The 24556-nt window shown below is 45.1% G+C and overlaps 1 protein-coding gene across 1 annotated transcript in view; it reads right to left on the reverse strand.

Moving 5' to 3' along the window:
• Window positions 1–22058, reverse strand: part of LOC308105273 (uncharacterized protein) — a 30751-nt gene extending 8693 nt beyond the window's left edge. The window contains exons 1-2 of the mRNA XM_080455917.1: window positions 21764–22058; window positions 4436–4543 (exon numbers count right to left, since the gene is read on the reverse strand). Of these exons, the coding sequence (XP_080312043.1) occupies window positions 4436–4543; window positions 21764–22040 (385 nt within the window). The 5' untranslated portion in view covers window positions 22041–22058. The remainder of the gene's footprint in view (window positions 1–4435; window positions 4544–21763) is intronic.
• Window positions 22059–24556: the final 2498 nt, after the last annotated feature.

A 24556-nucleotide genomic window follows, 5' to 3' on the forward strand; every position in this document is an offset into this window, starting at 1 on the left:
TATAGGATCAGTGTGGTATTGGTTCTATATCAGGGGTCTTCAACGTTTTTAGGCCAAGGCCCCGTTAGCTGTCAGAGAGATGAAGCAGGGACCACCGCTACATATTGTATAACGTATTGCAGATTAAACTTTTTCATAGATTTCATAGATAGCTTCATAGACTTATTTGACAGCACTATCATCAGTGATGTGTACATTTATGATGATTGTTTGTTTGTTTGTTTACACATTATATTTTCTATTATTATGTTGATTTTCAGAAATGTACCACTTAAACCGTCAACTACTTGGTTCACTCTTTTTTCCCCTGTACACTCTCTTCCGAAAATAGGGAGCTTGTAGATCTGCTATTTTCGGCAAATGTTCCCCTCAGAATAAGGATGCTAGGCTTCAAGTGGTTAATGTGAAATAAAATAAATCCTATCACACAAACATTTGGGTGGCCCTCCTATTGTAAATCTAACCACCTTGAAGACCCATGTTCTATAACCAGGTGTTGTGTACTGGGATCAGTGTGGGTTGGTTCATATTATTACCAGGTGTTGTGTTGTCAGGCTGTACTGGGATCAGTACACAGCCAACGCCTGATCAATAGCATAATGTAGTTGTGTTTTCCATCATCACACCAACTCGTTAATATTTTGGGGGAAAAAATGATAATTAATTAATGAATTCCCCCAGATAAATCCTAAAAATGTTTGATACAATTTGACTCTCCCCTGGCCTAGCACCATCGATTACGAATATGGAGACTGACAAAAATATACGATACATTTTGGGTGGCATCTCTAGTTCCAATTAGTGCTGCACGATATATCGTTATCATAGTGTTATCTCAATATGAAAATGCACAATATCAGTATTGCAAAAGGTAACGACATGAGCGATATTAAAGGGGTATTTCACTTTAAAAAAATCTTTGGGTCATTTTATCGTCTACTCAGGCTTTTGTCATTCCCCCAGACCGTTTTTAAGTTGCTTGATTCAGTATTTAGATATTTGATATACATTTGATCAGACACGCCCCCTTCCTATACAAACCCATTGTAACTTCAAACTTCATTTTTAACATGTTAGATTCATCAAAAACACCCATCCTTGGTTCTGGTGACTAACCCTGCCCTCCTAATACGTGAGGGGGCCGTGTTCTTTCGATAACTTTTTTCATTTATTTGTAATATTTTTTGGGGAAAATGAAAAGAATTGAATACAATAAAAAACTTAAATAAAATAAATGAAAAAAGTAATCGAAAAAACACGGCCCCCTCGCGTATTAGGAGGGCAGGGTGAGTCATCAAAACCAATGACGGGTGTTTTTGATGAATCTAACATGTTAAAAATTTAGTTTGAAGTTATAATGGGTTTGTATTGGAAGGGGGCGTGTCTGATAAAATGAATATCAAATATCTAAATAGTGAATCAAGCAACTTAAAAACTGTCTGGGGGGCTTATAAAAGCCTGAGTAGACGATAAAATGACCCAAAGTTTTTTTGAAAGTGAAATATCCCTTTAAGTCCCCCATCTTCCACTGCTAAAGTAAATGTAAGTGCACCGCTTGTTTATTTGCAGACGCTTAATTGTAGGATAATAATAAGTCTATATGAATGGATGAGGCATCACCAAAAGTTTAGTATGAAGTAATTGCGTAGCTTTTTTGTCTCGTTTATTTGCAGACGCTAAATTGTAGGATAATAATGAGTAGGTCTAATATGCCATCCAACTTATTGATTGATTGATTGATTGATTGATTGATTGATTGATTGACATTTTTATTAGGCAAAAGAATGTAAAACAACACAGTTACATTTATAATGCTTTTGTCTAAAAGGTCCGGACAAAAAAGTCCTTGAGGACTTGTTTCCGTTGGGGTCCTTGAATTAATTTCATAGACATATATAGTAGCAACCAAACAGTTCAAAAATCAACATGAAAATACAGATAATACAGAAAAAATACCACTATGTACAAAAAAAAAGAAAAGCATGAAAAAAAAAAAAAAGGTACAAAAAAGGGGGGGGGGGGGAAGCATGGAAAAATAAAAATCATATACAAAAAAAGCTTGAGGAAATACAAAATATGTACAAAAAAGAGGAGGGGGGGGGGTCGTCTGTCTACAGGAAAACTGGTACTAGCTCCTCTTTCGGCCTCCAGAAAGATGAGTTTTTAGGGCTGTTTTGAATGAGCCCAGCGAACTGCATTTTTTGAGGGATGGGGTTGGACTATTCCATTCCTTGGTGGCTGTGCTATAGAAGGAGAATTTACCCATGTTTGTTTTATGGGTGGGTGGTACCAGATTGTTGTTTACGCTCCCTCTAGTTTCGTGGCTGTGGGTGTCACTAACTTTTTCGAGGTATTTATACAGATATGCGGGTATAGGGGGCATTTCGGGCAAATCTGCATTTACAATTTTGAAGACCAGACCCATTTTTAGTTGTTTAACCCTGTCTTCCACCCTGAGCCAGCCTAGGCTGGCAAAGTGAGTGGGAGAGAGGTGGGTCATGGGCCCCAGTCCGAGAAGTAGTCGGATCAGTTTGTTTTGGGAGGTTTGAAGCTTAGTCTTCAGTGACACTGAGGTGTTGGAGTACCAAGAGGAGCTAGCATAGTCAAAAAGGGGCTGAATCAGGGCCCCTGAGAGGGTCCTGAGGGCCTGAGGGTTGACAAAAGAGGAAACTCTGCCCATAAATCTGGTTCTCTGGTTTACTCCTTTGACCACCTTTGTTGCCATGCTTTCACCTGTCAGGTATTTGTCAAGAATACATCCCAAATAGGTAATCTCTTCTTTGCTAGTGATGATTGTGTCATCGACTTTGACCTTGAAGTCATTTACCTTCATTTTACTGAGGGAATGTTTGGTCCCAAATAGGATGGATTCAGTTTTCACAAGGTGTAGAGACAGTTTGTTATCGGTAAGCCAGGTACGGATTTTTGAGAGTTCAGAGCTGAGAGCTTCCTCAACTTGCAACTTGTCCTCACCCGAGATCAGGAGTGCCGAGTCATCAGCGAACAGGAACAGTTTGCAGTTACAGGCAGCATTCATGTCGTTAATGTATAGAAAGAACAGTAACGGCCCTAGAATGCTGCCTTGAGGAACCCCGCAGCTCACCGGGAGGGATGAGGACATGGTTCCGTTGATGTCAACCACTTGTTCTCTACCCTCCAAGTAAGATCTCATCCAATTTAGTGATGTGCAATCAAAACCAATCGCCCTCAGCTTATCAAGTAGAATTGCGTGGTTTACAGTGTCAAACGCCTTTTGGAGGTCCAGCATGACCATGCCACAGTATTTGCCCGAGTCTACCTCACGTTTGATGTAGTCGGTCAAATATAGTAGGCATGTGTCAGTGGAGTGGGATGTTCTGAAGCCCGATTGGAATTCAAACAACAGTTTACGCTCGCTGAGGTAGCTGTTGATTTGTTCTTGGATTGATCGCTCTATAACCTTTGAGATGGAACAAAGGATGGAAACAGGCCTATAGTTGCCAGGATCTAGTTTGCTTCCTTTTTTAAATAGAGGGATTACTCTTGCCAACTTGAATTCTTGTGGGACGTGACACTGACTGATGGATAAGTTTGTAATGTGGGCTACTATGGGAGCAATGGAGACCGCTGCGTCTCTGAGGAATCTGGTGGGGATGTTGTCAAGGCCGGTGGCCTTGTTTGGCTTTAGGGCGAGGAGTTTGTTTTGCACATCATCAGTCAATACAGGTTTGAAAAAGAAGGAATATTTTTCAGCCCCTAGTTTCTCATAGTGAGCTTGAATGTGGTCGGGCCATACAGACCTGAATGCTGATTATTATATAATAATTATATAATAGCCTATATAAATGTTAAAGGTGAGTCACTATAACGTGTTTTCTTTCTAATTAATTAACATGCTAAGGTGCCTCATCATCGTCTTGGGTCATCAGCTATAGAGCCAGCTATAGTCTGATGTAATTTACGCATCCTACCTGGGTCGCGTCCGCGTCCCCCCCCCATTCTGAATTCCCATAGACGTGTTTAATATCGCATCAAATAAGAACTGTGTTCCAAAAATAAACAAATGATCCTGGCGGTTTGACTCTTATGGATATGAAGCATCAACTGATGGTGAGAATACGCTAATGTTACTTCTGCTGAATTAGTCAAATTTTCGACAGAAACAGACTGTCATAAACAATACAGAGCCACCTCCCTAACAATATCGCAGAGACTGTTTGTTTATTTTTGGACCACAATTCTTATGTGAGACGATTCTAAGATGACCAAATGTTATTCTCCATAGATAAATTACTTCTGCGACCCAGGGGATGAACGAGTGACGTCAGGACTTCTGTACTCTATTGTTTGTGTTTGAGTTTTATCTGTTAGCACATAAAGAGTTAAAAACACAAGAATTTAGCGTCCTAAGAAAGTAGGTTTCACTTTAAAAATTCAAAATAAGAGTGAAACTGACTTGGTTGTGGTTCCTCCTGGACCAGACTGGGGCTCCTCTCCTCATGTTGTGGAGGTTGTTCCTCCTGGACCAGACTGGGGCTCCTCTCCTCATGTTCAGATGCAACCTCTTTACACACAGACATAAGAAGGAAAGAAGAGTTAGCATCAGCATTATTCTATTTATTGTTTAGTTTTGTCAGCGTCTCTCTGTGTGTGTGTGTGTGTGTGTGTGTGTGTGTGTGTGTGTGTGTGGGGCAAATGAGAGTTTGTGTGAAATGAGATTTCATCCAGTTCACTGATGTGCTATCAAAACCGATTGCTTTTAGCTTATCAATCAATATAGAGTGATTTACGTTTCAAATGCCTTTTGGAGGTCCAGCATGACCATACCGCAGTATTTGCCCAGGTCCACCTCATGTTTGATGTGGTCGTTCAAATAGAGAAGGCATGTGTCAGTGGAATGGAATGTTCTGAAGCCAGATTGGAATTCGTACATTTGTTTTTGTTTTTCAGCAAGATGCTTTTCAACCTGTTCATAAAGTATTTTTTCTTTCGAGATGGAACTAAGAATAGAAATAGGGCGGAAGTTGCCGGGGTCTAATTTGCTTCCTTTTTTGTACAGAGAGGTTACTCTCGCTAGTTTGAAATCTTGGGGGATGCGTCCCTGTTTGATGGAGAGGTTTATTATGTGGGCAATGATTGGAGCAGGGGTCATCACCATGCCAGCTTGTGATGGACATGATCAATATTACATTTTTGTCACGGACATACAAAATAACGACTAGCCCTAAATGTAAACTAATGGACTCGTAATGTGCCATAGTATCTATGCCAGTATGCTACACATTTTAAAACAAATCACATATGTGACATGAGTGCTAATTCAAGAAGGTTAGAACAGAAGGGCCATGGGATTTTCTGCTCTGGGCCCCAACAGTTTCATTGTGGGTATGAGATCTAAATTTAGGGGACCGTACCTATGTTCCCCAGGTTCTATGTTCCCCGCTTTCCTAGGAGAGCGGGGAATATAGGACCTAACCTAAACCTAACCCTAACCATAACCTTAGTGGGGGAACATAGGTCCGGGGAACATAGGTATGACCCCAAATTTAGCCACTGCCTTTTCATCTTATTTTAGACCCCTAATTCAAATAATGCAAAAAGGATAAGTCAATCATTGTCAGTCAATGTACAATTATGGAAAAAGTGTAATGCATGTCAAACAATAATACAATTACTTATGATTAACATACTGATGATTGCACTTGACTTGATATTTTTATAACACAAAATGGTTGAAATTTCAGTTCCTTGGTTTATTTATTTTACTCTGCTGGAAATGCCTCGTCAAATGACGTGTGGTTTGTCCGCAAGTGTCTTTCCAAGTTCTCTTTCTTCACCATCACTGTGCAGTTCGTGCTGACGAGACAAATACTTAGGCTTCGTCCACACGTACACGGGTATTTTCATAAACGTAGCTTTTTATATGCGTTTTGGGGGGTTCGTCCACACGAAACGCGTTTTTGGTCCATGTAAACGCATCTTTTTGAAAACTCCGGCCACAGTGTAGATTTCTAAAAACGGCGTTTATGCGTCGCCGTGTGGACGGCGTAAACGGAGTTTTTCACATTATAAGCATGCGCAGTTGAGAGTACTGTAATATAATATAATATGATATAATAATTAGCCTATAGCCTACATCATTTATTTAATATTCCTTTCCTCACTGTCATTGCATGTTGACCGCGCATACACTTGTCTTCCATTAATGGTAGGCTATGTTCTACATATAGGAACGAATTATATTCTGTAGGCCTATGAATAAACAAAATTGAGTTTGCACCGAAGAAACATTTTGCAAAATTAATGTTACTCTGTCAATCATAATTAACAATCAAATCAAACGTGTAGACTCGTCGCTCCAGTAAATTTCATACAATGACCTTTTCATGCTCCTCTTTTTAACCCAGCACCCCAACAAGTGATGTGCATTCAAATCTGCATTTTTATCATTTAAAAAAATCGCCATTTAATAGGCTACTGGGTTGTGGGACACAGGCACTCATTTATCAAATATTTCCAAGTGACATAATTACATAATTGGCCTACAAGCAATTAAAATCAAGCGATTTAAAAACAATCTAACATATTTACAATGTTATAAGTTAGATGCTTAATCATTCACCCATTTAAAAAGTGCCATAACAGTCATACAGATCTAAAAGATTTAGCTGGAATATTTTCATGGAGAGAGCGGTCTCTCAACTTGGGTAGCCTACAGTTATATATAACCGACATAAGCGCAGGAGCTCTTCTTCACGTTGTGTGTTTTTGATCACAGGACTTCAGCAGGAGATTGGAGATGGGTAACTCCCACCAAACACCAGCCATTATCCATTAATGTTTAAGCATTCATTAATCACTCACTCCATAAACGTTCAGATTGTGACATTCTGACCAGGGCAGGCTATCCCTCATGAATGTGCATGGTGTTATGGGCTTTTTATTTGCAAAACAGCAGCAGTCAGGTCTCCACAGAGCGCACATTGCGCACTGCTCTATTAATGGGTTAAATTAAAATACAAACCTAATCCATTCGGTACGATGTGATGGTATCATTCTTGACAAAGAAAGTTTATACCGTGACCGTCACAGAATATGGTAATCCCACTGGCAAACCCTGTAGGACTATAATAAAAAATCAATAAGGTAGGAAGGTTTGCGCTCTGACAGAAAAGGCTTTACCAAAAGTTACAGCCAGGTGCGAGATGTCAGCAATGACGTCGAGAAACAATAGAATATTTTTTTGCATCCAAAGAGCCACAGCATATTTTTGTCAATGTGTGCATCTTCTCGTAGGCTAATTCAATAATCACCATTTAATAGTGAGTGTAGTAAAAGTTGCAGGACAGTTTGTGCTCCGGTGGAGAGCTGCGCATTGGGCAGGAGCCAGCTGGTGATGCTGACGTCGTTCTGAAGTAGATAGTCTATCTATGGTTTGTCTGTAAAACATCTATACAGTAGTTAAGGCTATTTAGGCTACTTTGTTTGATGGGAAAGCATTGCGATGGAGAAATCACATCCAATATAAACTAAAACAACTGGATGTGAATCACCCATGTTACCTCGTAACCTCGCTGCCTCTGTGATCGCCGACGGTCTATTTGAAGAAATAATCCACCGTTTACTTTGAGTTGAGGACATGAAGAATGCAGGCCTACGTTTTCAATCACACTAGTTTGGCTGAATATCCACAACATGTCATGTTATGGTTTAATTAACTTTAAGGGGAGCTGGTCACCTTGCGCTGGAGTGACTGTGACAGCCTCAAATTACTAATGCGTGCCTCGGATGAATTTGTATTTCGAGCCCACAAAATACTAATTTGAGGCCACAAGATAGTTAGGACGAGTTTACTTAACTTGTACTTAAGTACAGTGCTTGAGTAAATGTACTCAGGCCATGTTTTTAGAGACATTTTTACTTGGATTATGCAACATAATAGCCTATATGTGCATTCATCATATTCTTTATTGTGGTGGAGAAATGTTTGCTATTCAAGGATTATTATTATTATAATAATATTATTAACATTATTCGTTGCGCACTGGTCCAATACAATATAAACCAATGCGCTGTTGGTTATATCTATACACACCCACAGCCTGGCACACAACATTCTATCTTCTAATTCTCCAGGAATGTCTGTGATTATAATTTTCCTATTATCAGCAGATGTGAGAGTGTCAATTCCTTGTGTCTATTGTGTTTAAATAAGATGATAGTCTATTCAAAGAAGACAATTTGTGCCGCGTGATGCCATTCGCTCCAAATGACACACCTCAGTTGTATTCATGGATTAGGCCTACATAGGAAATAATGAACTGATTACAATAATATACAATTCTCTCAAATCAGTAACAGGTAGGTGATACGTATGTCCATCAAATATGGTTTTATTGAAAGGCAATCCAAGGTTAGAGCTTGGAAACCAACCTTCGGAGAATGTCTGACGGCTTGGATCGCCTCAGTGCGGCTGCAGAGTTCATCTTGGAATTTGTCATTACAATTTTACTGTAATCCACAAAAGTGTGACTGTTAATTCCTTGTGTCAATACATTGTTTTTATCACCGGTGTTATATCTTATATTTAGCTTTTATGAAATGTCTGAGATCATTGTTTTTTTTTTGGAAGATTGGAAATGTATTCTATTGCTAGTTTGGCCACAAAATAGCCACGTCACACAGCTTGTACACACACACACACACACACACACACACACACACACACACACACACACACACACACACACACACACACACACACACACACACACACACACACACACACACACACACACACACACACACACACACACACACACACACACACACGTGCGCGCCGCAGATCCAAAAGTTACATTTCAACATATACATTTCAACATAGCATTTTATTGAGTGGTAATCAAATCATAATTGATACACAGAAGTAACATAGACACTTCAGAGATTAGATAGAAAGTTTACAAGACAGATATAAACTTTTATTTTATTTAATAAAAGGAGGATTAATGAAGGATTAATGCACACGGGTGCTTCGATGTTGGTTGGGGTAATTAATGACTATAGCAACATGTCATCCCGACCCTACGAGACACTTTACCAAGTTCATTCATTCAGGAAATATTATTATATTAATATTTAGAGAATACATATTTTTATTGACATTTTAATAAAATAAATATAGGCGCTGTGGATTCGTCTGTCTCATCGGGACTCAGGGACGGAGGGACCAAATAATAATAATATATAATAATTTGTTATGTTCTGCAAGCACTTAAGTTGCTCTAACATATATGTTGCAAAGTAGCCTGTCTATTAACAATAATAATAATAATAGCCTACTGGCACCGGTGATAAAAACACAACGTCAGACATTCCCCGAAGGTTGGATTCCAAGCTCTTAACCTTGGATTGCCTTTCAATAAAACCATATTTGATGGACACATCTGTATCACCTACCTGTTACTGATTTGAGAGAATTTTATATTATTGCAATCAGTTCATTATTTCCTTTGTAATCCATGAATAAAACTGAAGTGTGTCATTTGGAGCGAATGGCATGGCGCAGCATTGACGTAGCACTTTAATTCCTGGGCCAGGCGCAACAGCGCATTGGTTTGTATTTTATTATTAAAGATAAATCTTTAATAATAAGATATATTTGTCTGTCATCGCGAGACTACAGTTGTTGACTGCTGTGAATAGACAGTCTCGCGATGACAGCTGCGTTTTTACCGTCTTAATGCGTTTTCATGTGGACAGAGAGATTTTTATAAACGGGGCCGTGTAGACGCGGAGGTTTACAAAAACAAAAACGATAAATCTGCGTTTATGAAAATACCTGTGTACGTGTGGACGAAGCCTTAGAATAAGAGAGCTCTAACCAGTTCCACATATGGTACACAAATACAAAAGGCTGAGATTTCAGTTCCTTATTTATTTTTCTCAGTTCTCTGTCTGCTGGAAAGGTCTAGTCAAATGATTTGTGGTTTGTCGCAATGTGACTTTCCTAGTTCCCTTTCTTCACTATCAATGCATTGCAATTAATTTTCCCATCAATAATTTGTTGTATACTATGTATTTTGTCTCATGACGTCTGGTCCAAAACTCATTCAACTGATGTCTTGTCTCATTAGATGTGGTTGAAAAATTGTAGGAGCTTAATAAACAGGTGATACACTAGCCTGGGACCAGACGAATATGCGAGTGCAAAAAAAATTTGCACTGCGATTTGGGTCTGGCACCGCTCCATAGAGAATCCATTTCCTGCTCCAGAAGACGTGGGTGACCAATCAGGGCCCAGTATTCGAATATGGGAGACTGTAATTGGTAGTTGGTGTTAGGTCTAACCAATTGCGTCGAGGGCCATTGTTTTGATCCCGCCCCTTGGGAAAAAAAACTTCCTCATGGAAGCACCAGACTCATATCCACGCTGTGATATAGTCTGGCTACGTAAGGCTAGTGACACACATATACCATTAATATGCTGCCAGTATCAATCCTGTGTTCATTCACACTGCCCCACTCATTTGTTAGTTTCAAGAGTTGTGGTTTCCGTTAAAGTTGTACAATGCAAATTCACAACTAACGATTTTTAGCAACCTCTGCTGGTCACTACCGTCACTGCATACAATTTCCGTAATCCTCGATTACCCAGAATTCCATTCGTTTTCACCGGAAGCCGGAAGCGTTTCAAAAAGCGATCTTTTAATTGTTTTATACTATCTACGGATCGTTTCTCTTAGCCAGTGGAGCATTAGTTACCATGAGCTGTGCTTTCTTTTTCTGTTCTTTTTCGATCTTCCAATCCTACATTCTATTAAAATCAGCGTGAGGTTCCTTTTTGTTATTAGCGCGATAGTTCCTGGCCAAACAGGAAACCGTTGCGGTAGTTCCTGGCCAAACAGGAAACCAGTGCATTTCCACCTCCGTTTTCCGGCCAGATGACGTCATTTCCCCGGGAAAGTCCCCCCAGTCCACGTTCAATAGAAAATATATAAATAAAAGGCTTCCGGGGGTGAAATACATGGAGTGGGTGTTGTGAAACTTTTGCCACTCACAAAAGATATACAATTTAAGTTTAGTTTTGTTGAAAACGTTACCTAGTATGCCTTTAAGGTGAACAAGTATTCAATGTTGATGAGAACGTCTAGACCATGCATAGGTGGTGTGATGTAAGGTATGCCAGTGGAACAATGAAAAAATGCAGCTATTAGCAAACATTATTTCTAGCCGTCTTGTCTTGCATCCTCACCTGCAATCATGTACGGGTACCAACATGACATATTAATGAGCTTGTCATCACAACACTTTACGAGTCGCCAAAATCATTCAAACAAATTCTATGTACAGGATAGATAATGTACATAGTATAACCAAAATACAAAATGTGCCACAGACATGGACAAGTCTGGCCACGGACGGTTTGTCCTTGTACGGACCTTTTGATGACCCCTGGTTTGGAGCAATGGAGGCGGCTGAGTCTCTGAGAAATTTGGAGGGGACATTGTCATGGCCAGTGGCCTTGTTTTGTTGTAGGGCGCTCAATTTTTTAAACACATCATCAGTTGTCACCATGGTGAGTTTAAAATCATCTTTGCATACACCTCAGTGTGGCTACACACACACACACACACACACACACACACACACACACACACGTTCCTGGTTTTTGAATGATCTCCATTTACAACCCGTACACCTACAGTTAAAGCGCCCGGGTCTAAGAACCCGTATCCTCCGTTGTCTGACGCTTGAGAACCATGTGAACCATGGCTAGTGTTGAATGTAATGTAACCATGTGTTTACTAACAGTGGTGGAAAGTAACTAAGTACATGTACTCAAGTACAATTTTGAGGTATTTGTACTTTAATTGAGTATTTCCAATTTCCAATACTTTTACTTCTACTCCACTACATCTCAGAGGCAAATATTGTACTTTTACTCCAATAGAATTATTTGAAAACTTTAGTTGTGGGATCGCCTTAGCGATCACACTAATGTTATTGCCACTATTTATTATTTATTTATTCCACCCGTTTTTTGGCACCTAACTAGTAGGGGTGGGACGATATGGGTACCTCACGATACGATATATATCACGATATTAGGCCCACGATAACAATATATATCACGATATTCGACAATATTCGATATATTGCGATATCACGATATTCAATATATATTGCAAAAAAATTCACCAACTATATATCACGATATCTGAAAATATCGATATATTGCGATATCACGATATATTGCATGAAATTTCACCAACGATATATCACGATAGTCCTTGTATTCAATTCATAAACACATAAAATAGCACCAAACAGTTCAAAATCATCATTACACAAATACAGAGTAGGAAAAACAACGTATCACAAAAAAAAAAAAAAAAAAAAAAAAATTGGCAGTATATCGATTAGTTATTGCGGGAGAAAGTATCGCGATATATCGCGCTATCGTCCCACCCTTACTAACTAGTCCTTCATACTTTTAGCTACAAACTCCGTTCCAACTCTACAACGTTCAGCCTACTTAGGACATGTCGGCTACCATTTGAATTTTTGAAATAATTTGAACTTTTAGAGATATTTCACTTTTAATTGCAAAAAAAAAACCCATTCATTTCAATGGGGAAATTCATACTTTTAGCTACAAACTCCGTTCCAACTCTACAACGTTCAGCCTACTTAGGACATGTCGCCTACCATTAGAATTTTTGAAATCATTTGTACTTTTAGAGATTTTTCACTTCCCAAATCCCATTCATTGGGTTAGGGGAAAAGCCATTTAGCTACAGTGGAGCCTAGCAACTGCGTATTAGACCCTACCAACACCATATTAGAGCCTAGCAACCACCTATTATACCCTAGCAACCGCCTATTAGACCCTAGCAACCACAGTTTTACCCTAGCAACCGCATATTACACCATATAAACTGTATTTTGGACCCTAGAAACTGCCTAGCAACCACCTATTAAACCCTACGAACCGCCAATTAGACCCTAGCAACCGGCTATCAGACCCTAACAACCACAGTTTTACCCTAGCAACCGCCTATTAGACCCTAGCAACCAGCTATCAGACCCTAGAAATGGCCTAGCAACTGCCTAATAGACCCTAGAAATCACTGTTTTACCCTAAAACACTTTTACACTATTCAACACTGTCAACAAAACTTTTAATACTACTAATACTTTAACACCTTTCAAACATTTCAAACATTTCAAACCTTTAGAACCTTTAGAACCTTTCAAACCTTTAGAACCTTAAACCTTTCAAACCTTTAGAACCTTAAACCTTTCAAACCTTTAGAACCTTAAACCTTTCATACCTTTCATACCTTTCAAACCTTTCAAAGCTTTCAAACCTTTTGAACCTTAAACCTTTCAAACCTTTAGACCTTTCAAAACTTTAGACCTTTCAAACCTTTCAAACCTTTAGACCTTTCAAAACTTTAGACCTTTCAAAACTTTAGACCTTTCAAACCTTTAGAACCTTAAACCTTTCAAACCTTTCAAACCTTTCAAACCTTAAACCTTTCAAACCTTTAGAACTGTAAACCTTTAAAACCTTTAACACTACTAATACTTTAACACCTTTAAAACGTATACAACTATCAATACTGAATACCATCAACATTCTTAGCGATCCCACTCTGTTTCTTCAGGAACAGTACTTTCTAGTTATTATATACTTCCCACCACTGTTTTTTGGCCCCTAACTAGTCCTTCATACTTTTAGCTACAAACTCTGTTCCAACTCTACAACGTTCGGCCTACTTAGGACATGTCGGCTACCATTTGCATTTTTTAAATAATTTGTACTTTTAGAGATATTTCACTTTTAATTGCTAAAAAATCAATTATTTCCGTTTTTTGACCCCTAACTAGTCCTTCATACTTTTAGCTACACACTCCGTTCCAACTCTACAACCCTAGCAACCACTGTTTTACCCTAGCAACCACCAGTTTTACCCTAGCAACCAATGAGAGCGCGGCTGCACACAGAGACACACACACACACACACACACACACACACACACACACACACACACACACAACCCGAGCACGGTTACATAGTAAGCTCCACTTGGTCGTAGTAAGCTCCTTCCGCGTTCGCAATCAACCACCTATTGGACCCTAGCAACCGCCTATTAGACCCTATTAACCTCCTAATAGACCCTAAAAACTGCCTATTAGACCCTAGCAACCGCCTATTAGACCCTAGCAATCACTGTTTTACCATAAAAAACACACCCAGTGTGAAGTGGGCGGTGTGGTCACACTGGTCATCACAGTGATGGAAGTTCACTTAAAGAAAAGTAATATTGTGGACCAACCATTGTACACCCCTAACTTAAAAAAATACATAAATGTGTTTTTTTTAAGTGCATAGTCCTATTTATAGGGCTATGCACATGTGTCATGTTTCACTAGCCAATCACAGTCCTGAATAGACCGTGATTGGCCAATCACGGTGCAGGGTTAGGGGGGTACAATGGTGGCCAATCACAGCGCAGGGTTGGGGGGTGCAATGGGTGGGGGGGGTACAATGGTGGCCAATCACAGTGCAGCGAATGTCGATGTCCAAACCTCACATATAGGGGCGGTTTCACCGCCCAAAAACTATATTTTAAGTATTCAACACTGTCAACATTATCAAAACGTTTTAACACTACTAATACTTTAACGCCTTTCAAACCTTTCAAAACTTTATAACCTTAGACCTCTCAAAGCGTTTGAATCTTTAGAACCTTTCAAACCTTTCAAAACTTTCAAAACTTTAGAACCTTAAACCTTTCAAACCTTTAGAACCTTTCAAACCTTTCAAAACTTTAGAACCTTAAACCTTTCAAACATTTTAAACCTTTCAAACCTTTCAAAACTTTAGAACCTTAAACAAACCTTTCAAAACTTTCAAAACTTAAACCTTTCAAACCTTTAGAACCTTAAACCTTTCAAACCTTTCAAACCTTAAACCTTTAAGTTATTATGACGTAAGCTGCAGTAAGATACTTACCTTACTTAAGATATCATCGCCCCATGGCGATCACACAGAGCACACACAGACTCCCGAATTCAATTTCCTATTGGAGTAGGGTTGTGTGACGCAAAACACCGGCGACCGGTGGTGGTATAAATACCACTGCGTCATATGAGCTCTTCCTCTTCTTCCACTCTGCTTACGCGACTGCGCACGGAGCTGAACTAGCACTACGGAGAAAACTTGACGAATTCCAACACAACCCAAAGCGAGTGCATTGGCGTGCTACTTTACGGGCGCTTTCGTAAAATAGTTTTCAGTTATTTAACTCTCCCGAGTTCCTTCAAATGTATTTACTCTTTTTATTACTTTCTTTCCTATCCTCTCCGTTTTCTCGCCACGAGGCGAAAGCTAAGCTAAGCTAAACGCTAACGCTAACAAAGCAGCTAGGCTAGCTACCTAGCCTTTTGTTGTTTGTTTGCCTCGTGCTCGACGGAGAAAGGAAAGAATGGAGGCGCCTCGTCCATGCGCCATGCGAGGATGTGAATACCTCGTAGCTGCGGACGATGACCACCGCCTCTGCCTGTCCTGCTTGGGGCCTAACCACGCCTGGCTCGCCCGTAACCGAGACGGAGACGAACACGGGTGCGACCCCTGCAGGCGCTTCTCTGAGGCCCAGTTGGAGCGACGCCTGGCCAGGGCCACCTCGCTAGCTGCCTCAGGTAACGGCTGTGTTAGCCCCGAGGCGCCGCCCGCCAAAGCACCAAGGGTGCCGGCGGTTAGCACTAGCCTGGGGGCCATGGGCCCTCCTCTCTACTCGGCCCCACGTTCCAGTGGAGCCATCAGCAAGATCCGGAATGAGGAGGCCTTAAGGACCACCTCCTCATCCCCGGACCCAGACGCCGCTGTCGAGGCCGTCGGGCCGTCAAAACAGCGACATCCTCATCTTCTCCCCCACCACCTCCATCGCCGCCTGGGGAGACACTGCTACTCCGGACTACTGCAGTGACTTCGACGGCGCCGAGGAGGACGACGAAGGCCTCGTCGTGGTGGCGGACGAGGAGGGGGACGTAGGCCTCACATCCTACCAGCAGTCACAGGAGGTGACGATGACCAGCCCGGTTCCTCCTGTGCCTGCACGAGAGACGGCGGTGACCCCGGAGATTCCTGGCCAGGCGAGGATATCCGAGGAGGCCGTCTCCGTCGTGCTCAAACGGGCGATCGCCAGATGCGGCCTGGCGCAGCCCATGGAGCCAACGAAGCTGTCCGTTGGAGTCCCCATACCGGGGTTCCAAGGTTTGACCCCCCTCCCCCCTCGAGCAATCGAGTCCAAGTTGCTTCCAGAAGCCTGCGGCATCAGGGACGCGGTGCAGTTCTCCTGGGTGGTCAGGAAAGAGCCGGACAGACTGGGGTTTGTCTCCGACATCCTGACCGGGTCCGACCTGGGGGTCGCGGGCCTCCCGCCGATGGACAGAGACCTCGCTGCTGCCATCGAGAGGGCCAAAGCGGGGTCGGTGAAACTGAGCCACGGGAGTGGCCCCGTCTTCGTTGACCACGGTAAGAGGTCCATCACCACCACACACGCTGCTCTCTACAAGGCCTCTGCTACGGCTGTCAAGGCCTTGAATGTGGGTTCGCTGCTCCAGGGCTCGGCCGCAGCGAAGCTCAAAGAGCGGATAGCCCGGCCCCTGCTGGACTCAGACACAGCGGCGGATGTGCACTCCGCCTCACTCGACGATGCAGTGGAGCTCCCGAGGCTGGTCCAGCTCGCGATTCTCTGTTCCTGCAACGCGCTGATGTGGACGGGCCGAGCCATGGCTCTCACGGCGGACCTGGAGAGACTCCAGTGGCTCGACCTAGCCGCTGGGTGCAAGGCCATACTGACTAAGGGTCTCCGTGGCCTACCACTCAAAGCCGGCAACCTGTTTGACACCGCAGCCGACCTGATCACCAGGACCAGGGCAGCGGAGAAACAGCTCGAGGAGACAGCCGCAGGCCTCCTCTCACTACCCACCGCCCCCACTGTGGCCAGGCAGCAACAGCAGGGAGCTGCGGGTGGCAAGCGCGCCTCTGGACGCAAGCGTGGCGCGTCCAAGGCATCCAGCACCAGAGCCAGCTCCTGGGAGTGTCCTCAAGGCTCTTTCGGCGCTCAGGGTGTCAGGCGCAAGGATGAGAAACGCGCTCCACCTCCTACACCTTCGCCTAGACCGCAACGCAAAGAAAACGGGCCTAGTCGCAGGGGGACGCAGCCGAAGTGACACTCATCGCCCGATTATCGGGCCCCCAGCTGATTACCCCGTCACAGCCTCTTGGCCGGCATCATGCAGGGTCAGCTTCCCACTTGGGAAAAAGAACTGGCGCTTTCCTTGCCCAACCGGACGGAGTCGAGGACCAGTCCACCGGTGCAAAGAGACTAAGAAAGACGCTAAAGACAATGAATACGGTTCAAAGTCATGTGTGCCTTTATTCTCAAGTGATGAGTGTACAAAATGTGCTTCCTGTGTGTGGAATAAATCTATTGCCAAAATCACAAATGCCCATTTTTTCCCCATGTCATGAAAAGTCAAGACAGCATATTTCCCGGAGGGAAACACTGTCCTCTGCAATCATTCATGAGCCCTCAGTGTTCGCCATGTCCCCTAACCAGTCAGGAAGACATCCCAAACACTGTAGGGACAAATACTGTGCATGCTGTAAACATGATGAGTCAATCGCAGGTAGAGAAACCTTTGCTAATGAATCAAATGTCTCAAATGCTTTGTGTAAAAGGTGGGTTCTCTGTGGACAAAACTTTAATGCCATCTGCATCTCTGCACTGCAGTACCTTCTTCGCAATCCGGGAATTATCTCCGGATCAGAACCGACTGGGTTTTTATTCGGAGTACTTCCTGGTGAAAAAGAAAGGGGGGGGCGTAAGACATATTCTGAACCTCAAGGGTTTGAACAGGTTTCTAAAGGTTTTCAAGTTTTGTATGCTCACAACGGCGACGTTGTTGCAAACTATACGTCAAGGAGATTGGTGGACGAGTATAGACCTCAAGGATGCCTATTTTCACGTCCCAATCTACCCACCACACCGCAAGTTCCTGCGCTTTGGCTACGAAGTGAAGGTGTACGAGTACACAGTGCTCCCTTTTGGCATGTCACTGAGCCCCCGGGTGTTCGTGAAATGCACAGAGGCGTCGATAGCTCCGCTGCGTCAGCAGGGTCTGCGTCTGGCGACGTACATAGACGATTGGCTGCTGGCAGCGGAATCGAGGGAACAGGTAGCGCGGCACACGGAGATGGCCATTGCGCACCTGCAGTCCCTAGGGTTCACAATCAACGCTCAGAAGAGCGTTTTGATTCCATCCCAACAAGCCACCTTAGTGGGGATATCCTTGGATTCCACCACGATGGTGGCGCGCCTGTCCCAGGACAGGATAGAGGGCTTCTTGGCATGTGTGCGCTCCATGCGCCTGGGGCGCAAGGTCACGTACAGAACATGCATGCAAGCCGCGGGTCTCATGGCCTCGGCCATACATCTGATCCAGCTGGGCAGATTCTACATGAGACCTTTCCAGAGATGGATGCGGTCTCTGAGGATACCGCATTCCATGGGCTCTCGGAAGGTGGTAGTGTCACCACGCTGTGTATTGTCACTCCAACCGTGGACACAGGCGACTTTCTTGTCCGAGGGGGTCAAAATAGGCGCTGTAGTGTCCTGGAAGGTGATCACCACAGACACCAGCCTCTCCGGTTGGGGGGCTGTCTACGAAGGCTACTCAGCCCCGGGGTTGTGGGACTCCTCCCAGAGGAGAGCCCACATCAACTACCTGGAGTTGCTGGGGGTCTTCCTCGCTCTCAAACATTTCGAGAGCCACATCGTGGAGTGCAATGTCCTGGTCAGAACGGACAATACCACAACGATGTGTTATGTCAACAAACAAGGAGGCTTGGGTTCCCTTGTGTTGGACAGTCTAGCACGCGAGCTGACGCTCTGGAGCGTGCAACGCTTGGCACGGCTGCGCGCCATCCACGTGCCGGGCCACCTGAACAGCGGGGCGGACCTGCTGTCCAGAGGGGGGCTCCGGTACGAGGATTGGTCGCTGTGCCAGAGAGCTGTGGATCTGATCTGGGCCCGGTTCGGCCGGACCCAGGTCGATCTGTTTGCGTCCAGAGAGAACGCGAAGTGCTCACGGATCTTCTCGATCAGGGCCAAGGACCAGTCCTTGGGAGTAGACGCTCTGGCGCACGAGTGGCCGAGCGGTCTACTTTTTGCCTTTCCGCCCCTGGATCTGATCTGTCCGACAGTGGAGAGGATCAGGATCCAGGGTGGGATGGTTCTGCTGGTAGCACCAGCATGGGGCACGTGGAGGACGGAGATCTCTCCCCTCCTCTACGACGAGCCGTGGCCTCTCCCCCTGTTCAGAGACCTTCTGAGACAAGGCGGAGACAAGGTTTACCACGAGCACCCCCAGACTCTGGATCTGTGGGTTTACCCCGTGAGAGGTCGAGTCTGACCTCACAAGGCCTGCCCCCTGCAGTGGTAGCCACTATACAGGGGGCTAGGGCAGATTCTACCAAACGTCAATACGACGTTAGGTGGAATATGTTTGAGACATGGTGCCTGGAGCAATCACCTCCGGTGGTGGCTTTTCAGGCCCCTGTGAGAAGCGTTCTGGTCTACCTGCAGGACAGGTTGGACCAGGATTTGGCTTTCTCTACCATCAATGTGTGGCTGGCAGCCATCTCCGCTTGCCACGATGGATTTGATGGCCAGTCGGTGGGCGCGCACTGGCTAGTGCGACGGTTTATGACCGGCGCCAGGCATGCTAGGCCAGTGAACAGACCTTTGTTTCCTAAGTGGGACCTGACTGTGGTGCTGGACGCACTGTGTCGGCCCCCCTTTGAGCCTCTTGAAACGTTGGATCTGAAGATCGTGAGTTTTAAAACGGTGCTCCTGGTGGCCCTTTGTACGGCAAAACGCGTTGGTGACATGCAAGCACTCTCTGTGAGCGAGGAATGCATGTGGTTTTCAGACGACGGCAAGTGGGTTTTGTTGAAACCCAACTTGACGTTTGTGTTTAAGACCGTCGCGGTTGCCAGGGCCCCAGTGGAACTGGGGGCTTTCCATCCTCCGCCGTTCACTTCGGCAGAGGATGAACGGTTGCACTCTCTCTGTCCAGTAAGGGCCTTAAGGCTCTACTGTCAGAAGACGGCGGTCGGCCGTGAGTCGTCTCAGCTTTTCGTCTCCTTTGGCCGGGGTCAGAGGAAGGCGGTGGCTAGACCGACTCTGTCCAGATGGATCGTGGAGGCGATTCGGTTGGCATATGTGAGTAGCGGGGCCGCTGTCCCGTTGGGACTGAGGGCCCACTCTACTCGGGGTGTTGCTGCATCTTGGGCCCTCTACAGAGGGGTGTCGATGCAGGAAATATGCTCTGCAGCTAACTGGTCGTCTCCCTTGACCTTTGCATCTTTCTACAGCCTGGACGTGGAGGCATCCGAGATGGCACGCACGATCTTGGGTGTAGCGGCTGGCTGAAGTTAGGTGGACACAGACATGCCTGGCGGCATGTGGTTCCTTCCTACTGGTGAGCAGCAGCTGGTTCAGGACAGGGAATGCGAGGCATGCCTGGGGGCATGTTCTCTTTCCCTGCCTGGCTGGCCTTTTCGGCCTTCAAGGTTAGGTAACATAAACATGCCTGGTGGCATGTGGTTTCCTACTACTTGTAGGCAGCAGCCGGTGCAGGGGGAATGCGAGCCATGCCTGGGGGCATGTTTCTCTTTCCCTGCCTGGCTCACATTCCAAGTCCTCTCTAGACCTGCTAGGCATGGTCTGGGAGGAGGAGGCCTTGGTTTCTCTGTCACGGGCCGGTCAGACCGGGGGTCTGGTCGGGCTGGTGACTAGGGACAGGACTTATGTCTGTCAAGGTCTTACCATAAATCCTTTCACTTCCTGACCCGAAGGGTCAGGGTTGCCTGGGGGCCGTGGTCTTGCCGGGGGCGGGACCTGTGGCCTTGGGCAAGTGTTTGGGTAGGGTTGGTAAGCATGGGCTCCCCCGGGGGACGTTTATGTGTCCCATAGTAAGTATCTTACTGCAGCTTACGTCATAATAACCCAGGGTTACGGATGTAACCCCGGTTTTATCAGTAACGTTAGTAAGATACTTACGTTTTTATCCCCCTCTGTGAGCAGTGTGGCGTGCAGAGTGGAAGGTCGAGCTCATATGACGCAGGACGAGCTCATATGACGCAGTGGTATTTATACCACCACCGGTCGCCGGTGTTTTGCGTCACACGACCCTACTCCAATAGGAAATTGAATTTGGGAGTCTGTGTGTGCTCTGTGTGATCGCCAGGGGGCGATGATATCCCATAGTAAGTATCTTACTTACGTTACTAATAAAACCGGGGTTACATACGTAACCCTGGGTTTCAATTCAATACTGAATACCATCAACATTCTTAGCGATCCCACACTGTTTCTTCAGGAACAGTACTTTCTAGTTACTAGTTACTTTTCAGATATAAATTATGATATTATAGAAAATACATTAACCACTTCAGCCCTATTTTGTACCTAGGCTATTTGAAATACAAGGTCACAACTTGTAGATCTGCTATTTTCAAACATTTTAGTACTTTCACTTTTGGTACTTTAAGTATTTGTTGATGTCAATACTTTTGTACTTTTAATCAAGTCCATTTTGAATTCTGGACTTTTACTTGTAACATAGTATTTCTATATTGCAGTACTGATACTTTTACTTAAGTAAAGAATTTGAGTACTTTTTCCACCACTGTTTACCAACCTGCTCTGTGTAGTTTGATGTGTGGCTGTAGCATCACGTCCAGAAGTTTGTCTCGTCTCTCCAGCAGAGTTTCTAGTGGCTCTATCTCTCTCCGGAAGAGGTTGCACATGAACTCTGCAGCCGCACTGAGGCGCTCCAACACAAACACTCTGACATGAAGCTTCAGCTGCTGTTTGTCCAAAACACACAATATCTCCTCTCCCACCGACGTCATGTGTTCATTTATCTTCAGCTGTAGAGACTCCATTTGACGCATTTGACCTCCTTTATGAGACATTTTCACCGAGCTCTCTGTTCATAGAGTTTAACGGCTTTGTTCCGCAACGACACCCTGAAAAACGAAGCAGTGTTCAGTCAGCAAATATAACGGAGCAAATATAAGACTTCCGGTGGACGATCTCTTCAGAATAAGAGTACCCTCTAGAGTAAAAAGAAACCATTGAAAACCATTGAAAAACGGTTCATTTGCACATTAAAACTATAAATTAAGCATTTAAACGAAGCTATATATCACATATTATGTTTCTGTGTAACAAAAACGGATTTAAAACATTAATTATTTATCTAAATTGATAGATGCTGTTCAAAGGAGTGCATAGCCTATACAAATTGGACACTGGACAGGAGACGGTGCTTAGTGCCGGAACTTCTGAGGTACGCACGCGTTCGGGGAGACCCCCTCTACACAGCCACACTCTCCGCTAAGCGGCACTAAGGTGTAAAAAAAAGTGGCGGGCCGTCCAGTGAGGTCAAGGGTCAGAAAAGGGCCCTTTTCAGTGCATAGCCTATACAAATTGGACACTGGACAGGAGACGGTGCTTAGTGCCGGAACTTCTGAGGTACGCACGCGTTCGGGGAGACCCCCTCTACACAGCCACACTCTCCGCTAAGCGGCACTAAGGTGTAAAAAAAAGTGGCGGGCCGTCCAGTGAGGTCAAGGGTCAGAAAAGGGCCCTTTTCAGTGCATAGCCTATACAAATTGGACACTGGACAGGAGACGGTGCTTAGTGCCGGAACTTCTGAGGTACGCACGCGTTCGGGGAGACCCCCTCTACACAGCCACACTCTCCGCTAAGCGGCACTAAGGTGTAAAAAAAAGTGGCGGGCCGTCCAGTGAGGTCAAGGGTCAGAAAAGGGCCCTTTTCAGTGCATAGCCTATACAAATTGGACACTGGACAGGAGACGGTGCTTAGTGCCGGAACTTCTGAGGTACGCACGCGTTCGGGGAGACCCCCTCTACACAGCCACACTCTCCGCTAAGCGGCACTAAGGTGTAAAAAAAAGTGGCGGGCCGTCCAGTGAGGTCAAGGGTCAGAAAAGGGCCCTTTTCAGTGCATAGCCTATACAAATTGGACACTGGACAGGAGACGGTGCTTAGTGCCGGAACTTCTGAGGTACGCACGCGTTCGGGGAGACCCCCTCTACACAGCCACACTCTCCGCTAAGCGGCACTAAGGTGTAAAAAAAAGTGGCGGGCCGTCCAGTGAGGTCAAGGGTCAGAAAAGGGCCCTTTTCAGTGCATAGCCTATACAAATTGGACACTGGACAGGAGACGGTGCTTAGTGCCGGAACTTCTGAGGTACGCACGCGTTCGGGGAGACCCCCTCTACACAGCCACACTCTCCGCTAAGCGGCACTAAGGTGTAAAAAAAAGTGGCGGGCCGTCCAGTGAGGTCAAGGGTCAGAAAAGGGCCCTTTTCAGTGCATAGCCTATACAAATTGGACACTGGACAGGAGACGGTGCTTAGTGCCGGAACTTCTGAGGTACGCACGCGTTCGGGGAGACCCCCTCTACACAGCCACACTCTCCGCTAAGCGGCACTAAGGTGTAAAAAAAAGTGGCGGGCCGTCCAGTGAGGTCAAGGGTCAGAAAAGGGCCCTTTTCAGTGCATAGCCTATACAAATTGGACACTGGACAGGAGACGGTGCTTAGTGCCGGAACTTCTGAGGTACGCACGCGTTCGGGGAGACCCCCTCTACACAGCCACACTCTCCGCTAAGCGGCACTAAGGTGTAAAAAAAAGTGGCGGGCCGTCCAGTGAGGTCAAGGGTCAGAAAAGGGCCCTTTTCAGTGCATAGCCTATACAAATTGGACACTGGACAGGAGACGGTGCTTAGTGCCGGAACTTCTGAGGTACGCACGCGTTCGGGGAGACCCCCTCTACACAGCCACACTCTCCGCTAAGCGGCACTAAGGTGTAAAAAAAAGTGGCGGGCCGTCCAGTGAGGTCAAGGGTCAGAAAAGGGCCCTTTTCAGTGCATAGCCTATACAAATTGGACACTGGACAGGAGACGGTGCTTAGTGCCGGAACTTCTGAGGTACGCACGCGTTCGGGGAGACCCCCTCTACACAGCCACACTCTCCGCTAAGCGGCACTAAGGTGTAAAAAAAAGTGGCGGGCCGTCCAGTGAGGTCAAGGGTCAGAAAAGGGCCCTTTTCAGTGCATAGCCTATACAAATTGGACACTGGACAGGAGACGGTGCTTAGTGCCGGAACTTCTGAGGTACGCACGCGTTCGGGGAGACCCCCTCTACACAGCCACACTCTCCGCTAAGCGGCACTAAGGTGTAAAAAAAAGTGGCGGGCCGTCCAGTGAGGTCAAGGGTCAGAAAAGGGCCCTTTTCAGTGCATAGCCTATACAAATTGGACACTGGACAGGAGACGGTGCTTAGTGCCGGAACTTCTGAGGTACGCACGCGTTCGGGGAGACCCCCTCTACACAGCCACACTCTCCGCTAAGCGGCACTAAGGTGTAAAAAAAAGTGGCTAGCCGTCCAGTGCGGTCAAGGGTC

Source organism: Gymnoscopelus braueri (assembly GCF_963280865.1).
Source record: "Gymnoscopelus braueri genome assembly, chromosome: 17".
Classification (NCBI taxonomy): domain Eukaryota; kingdom Metazoa; phylum Chordata; class Actinopteri; order Myctophiformes; family Myctophidae; genus Gymnoscopelus; species Gymnoscopelus braueri.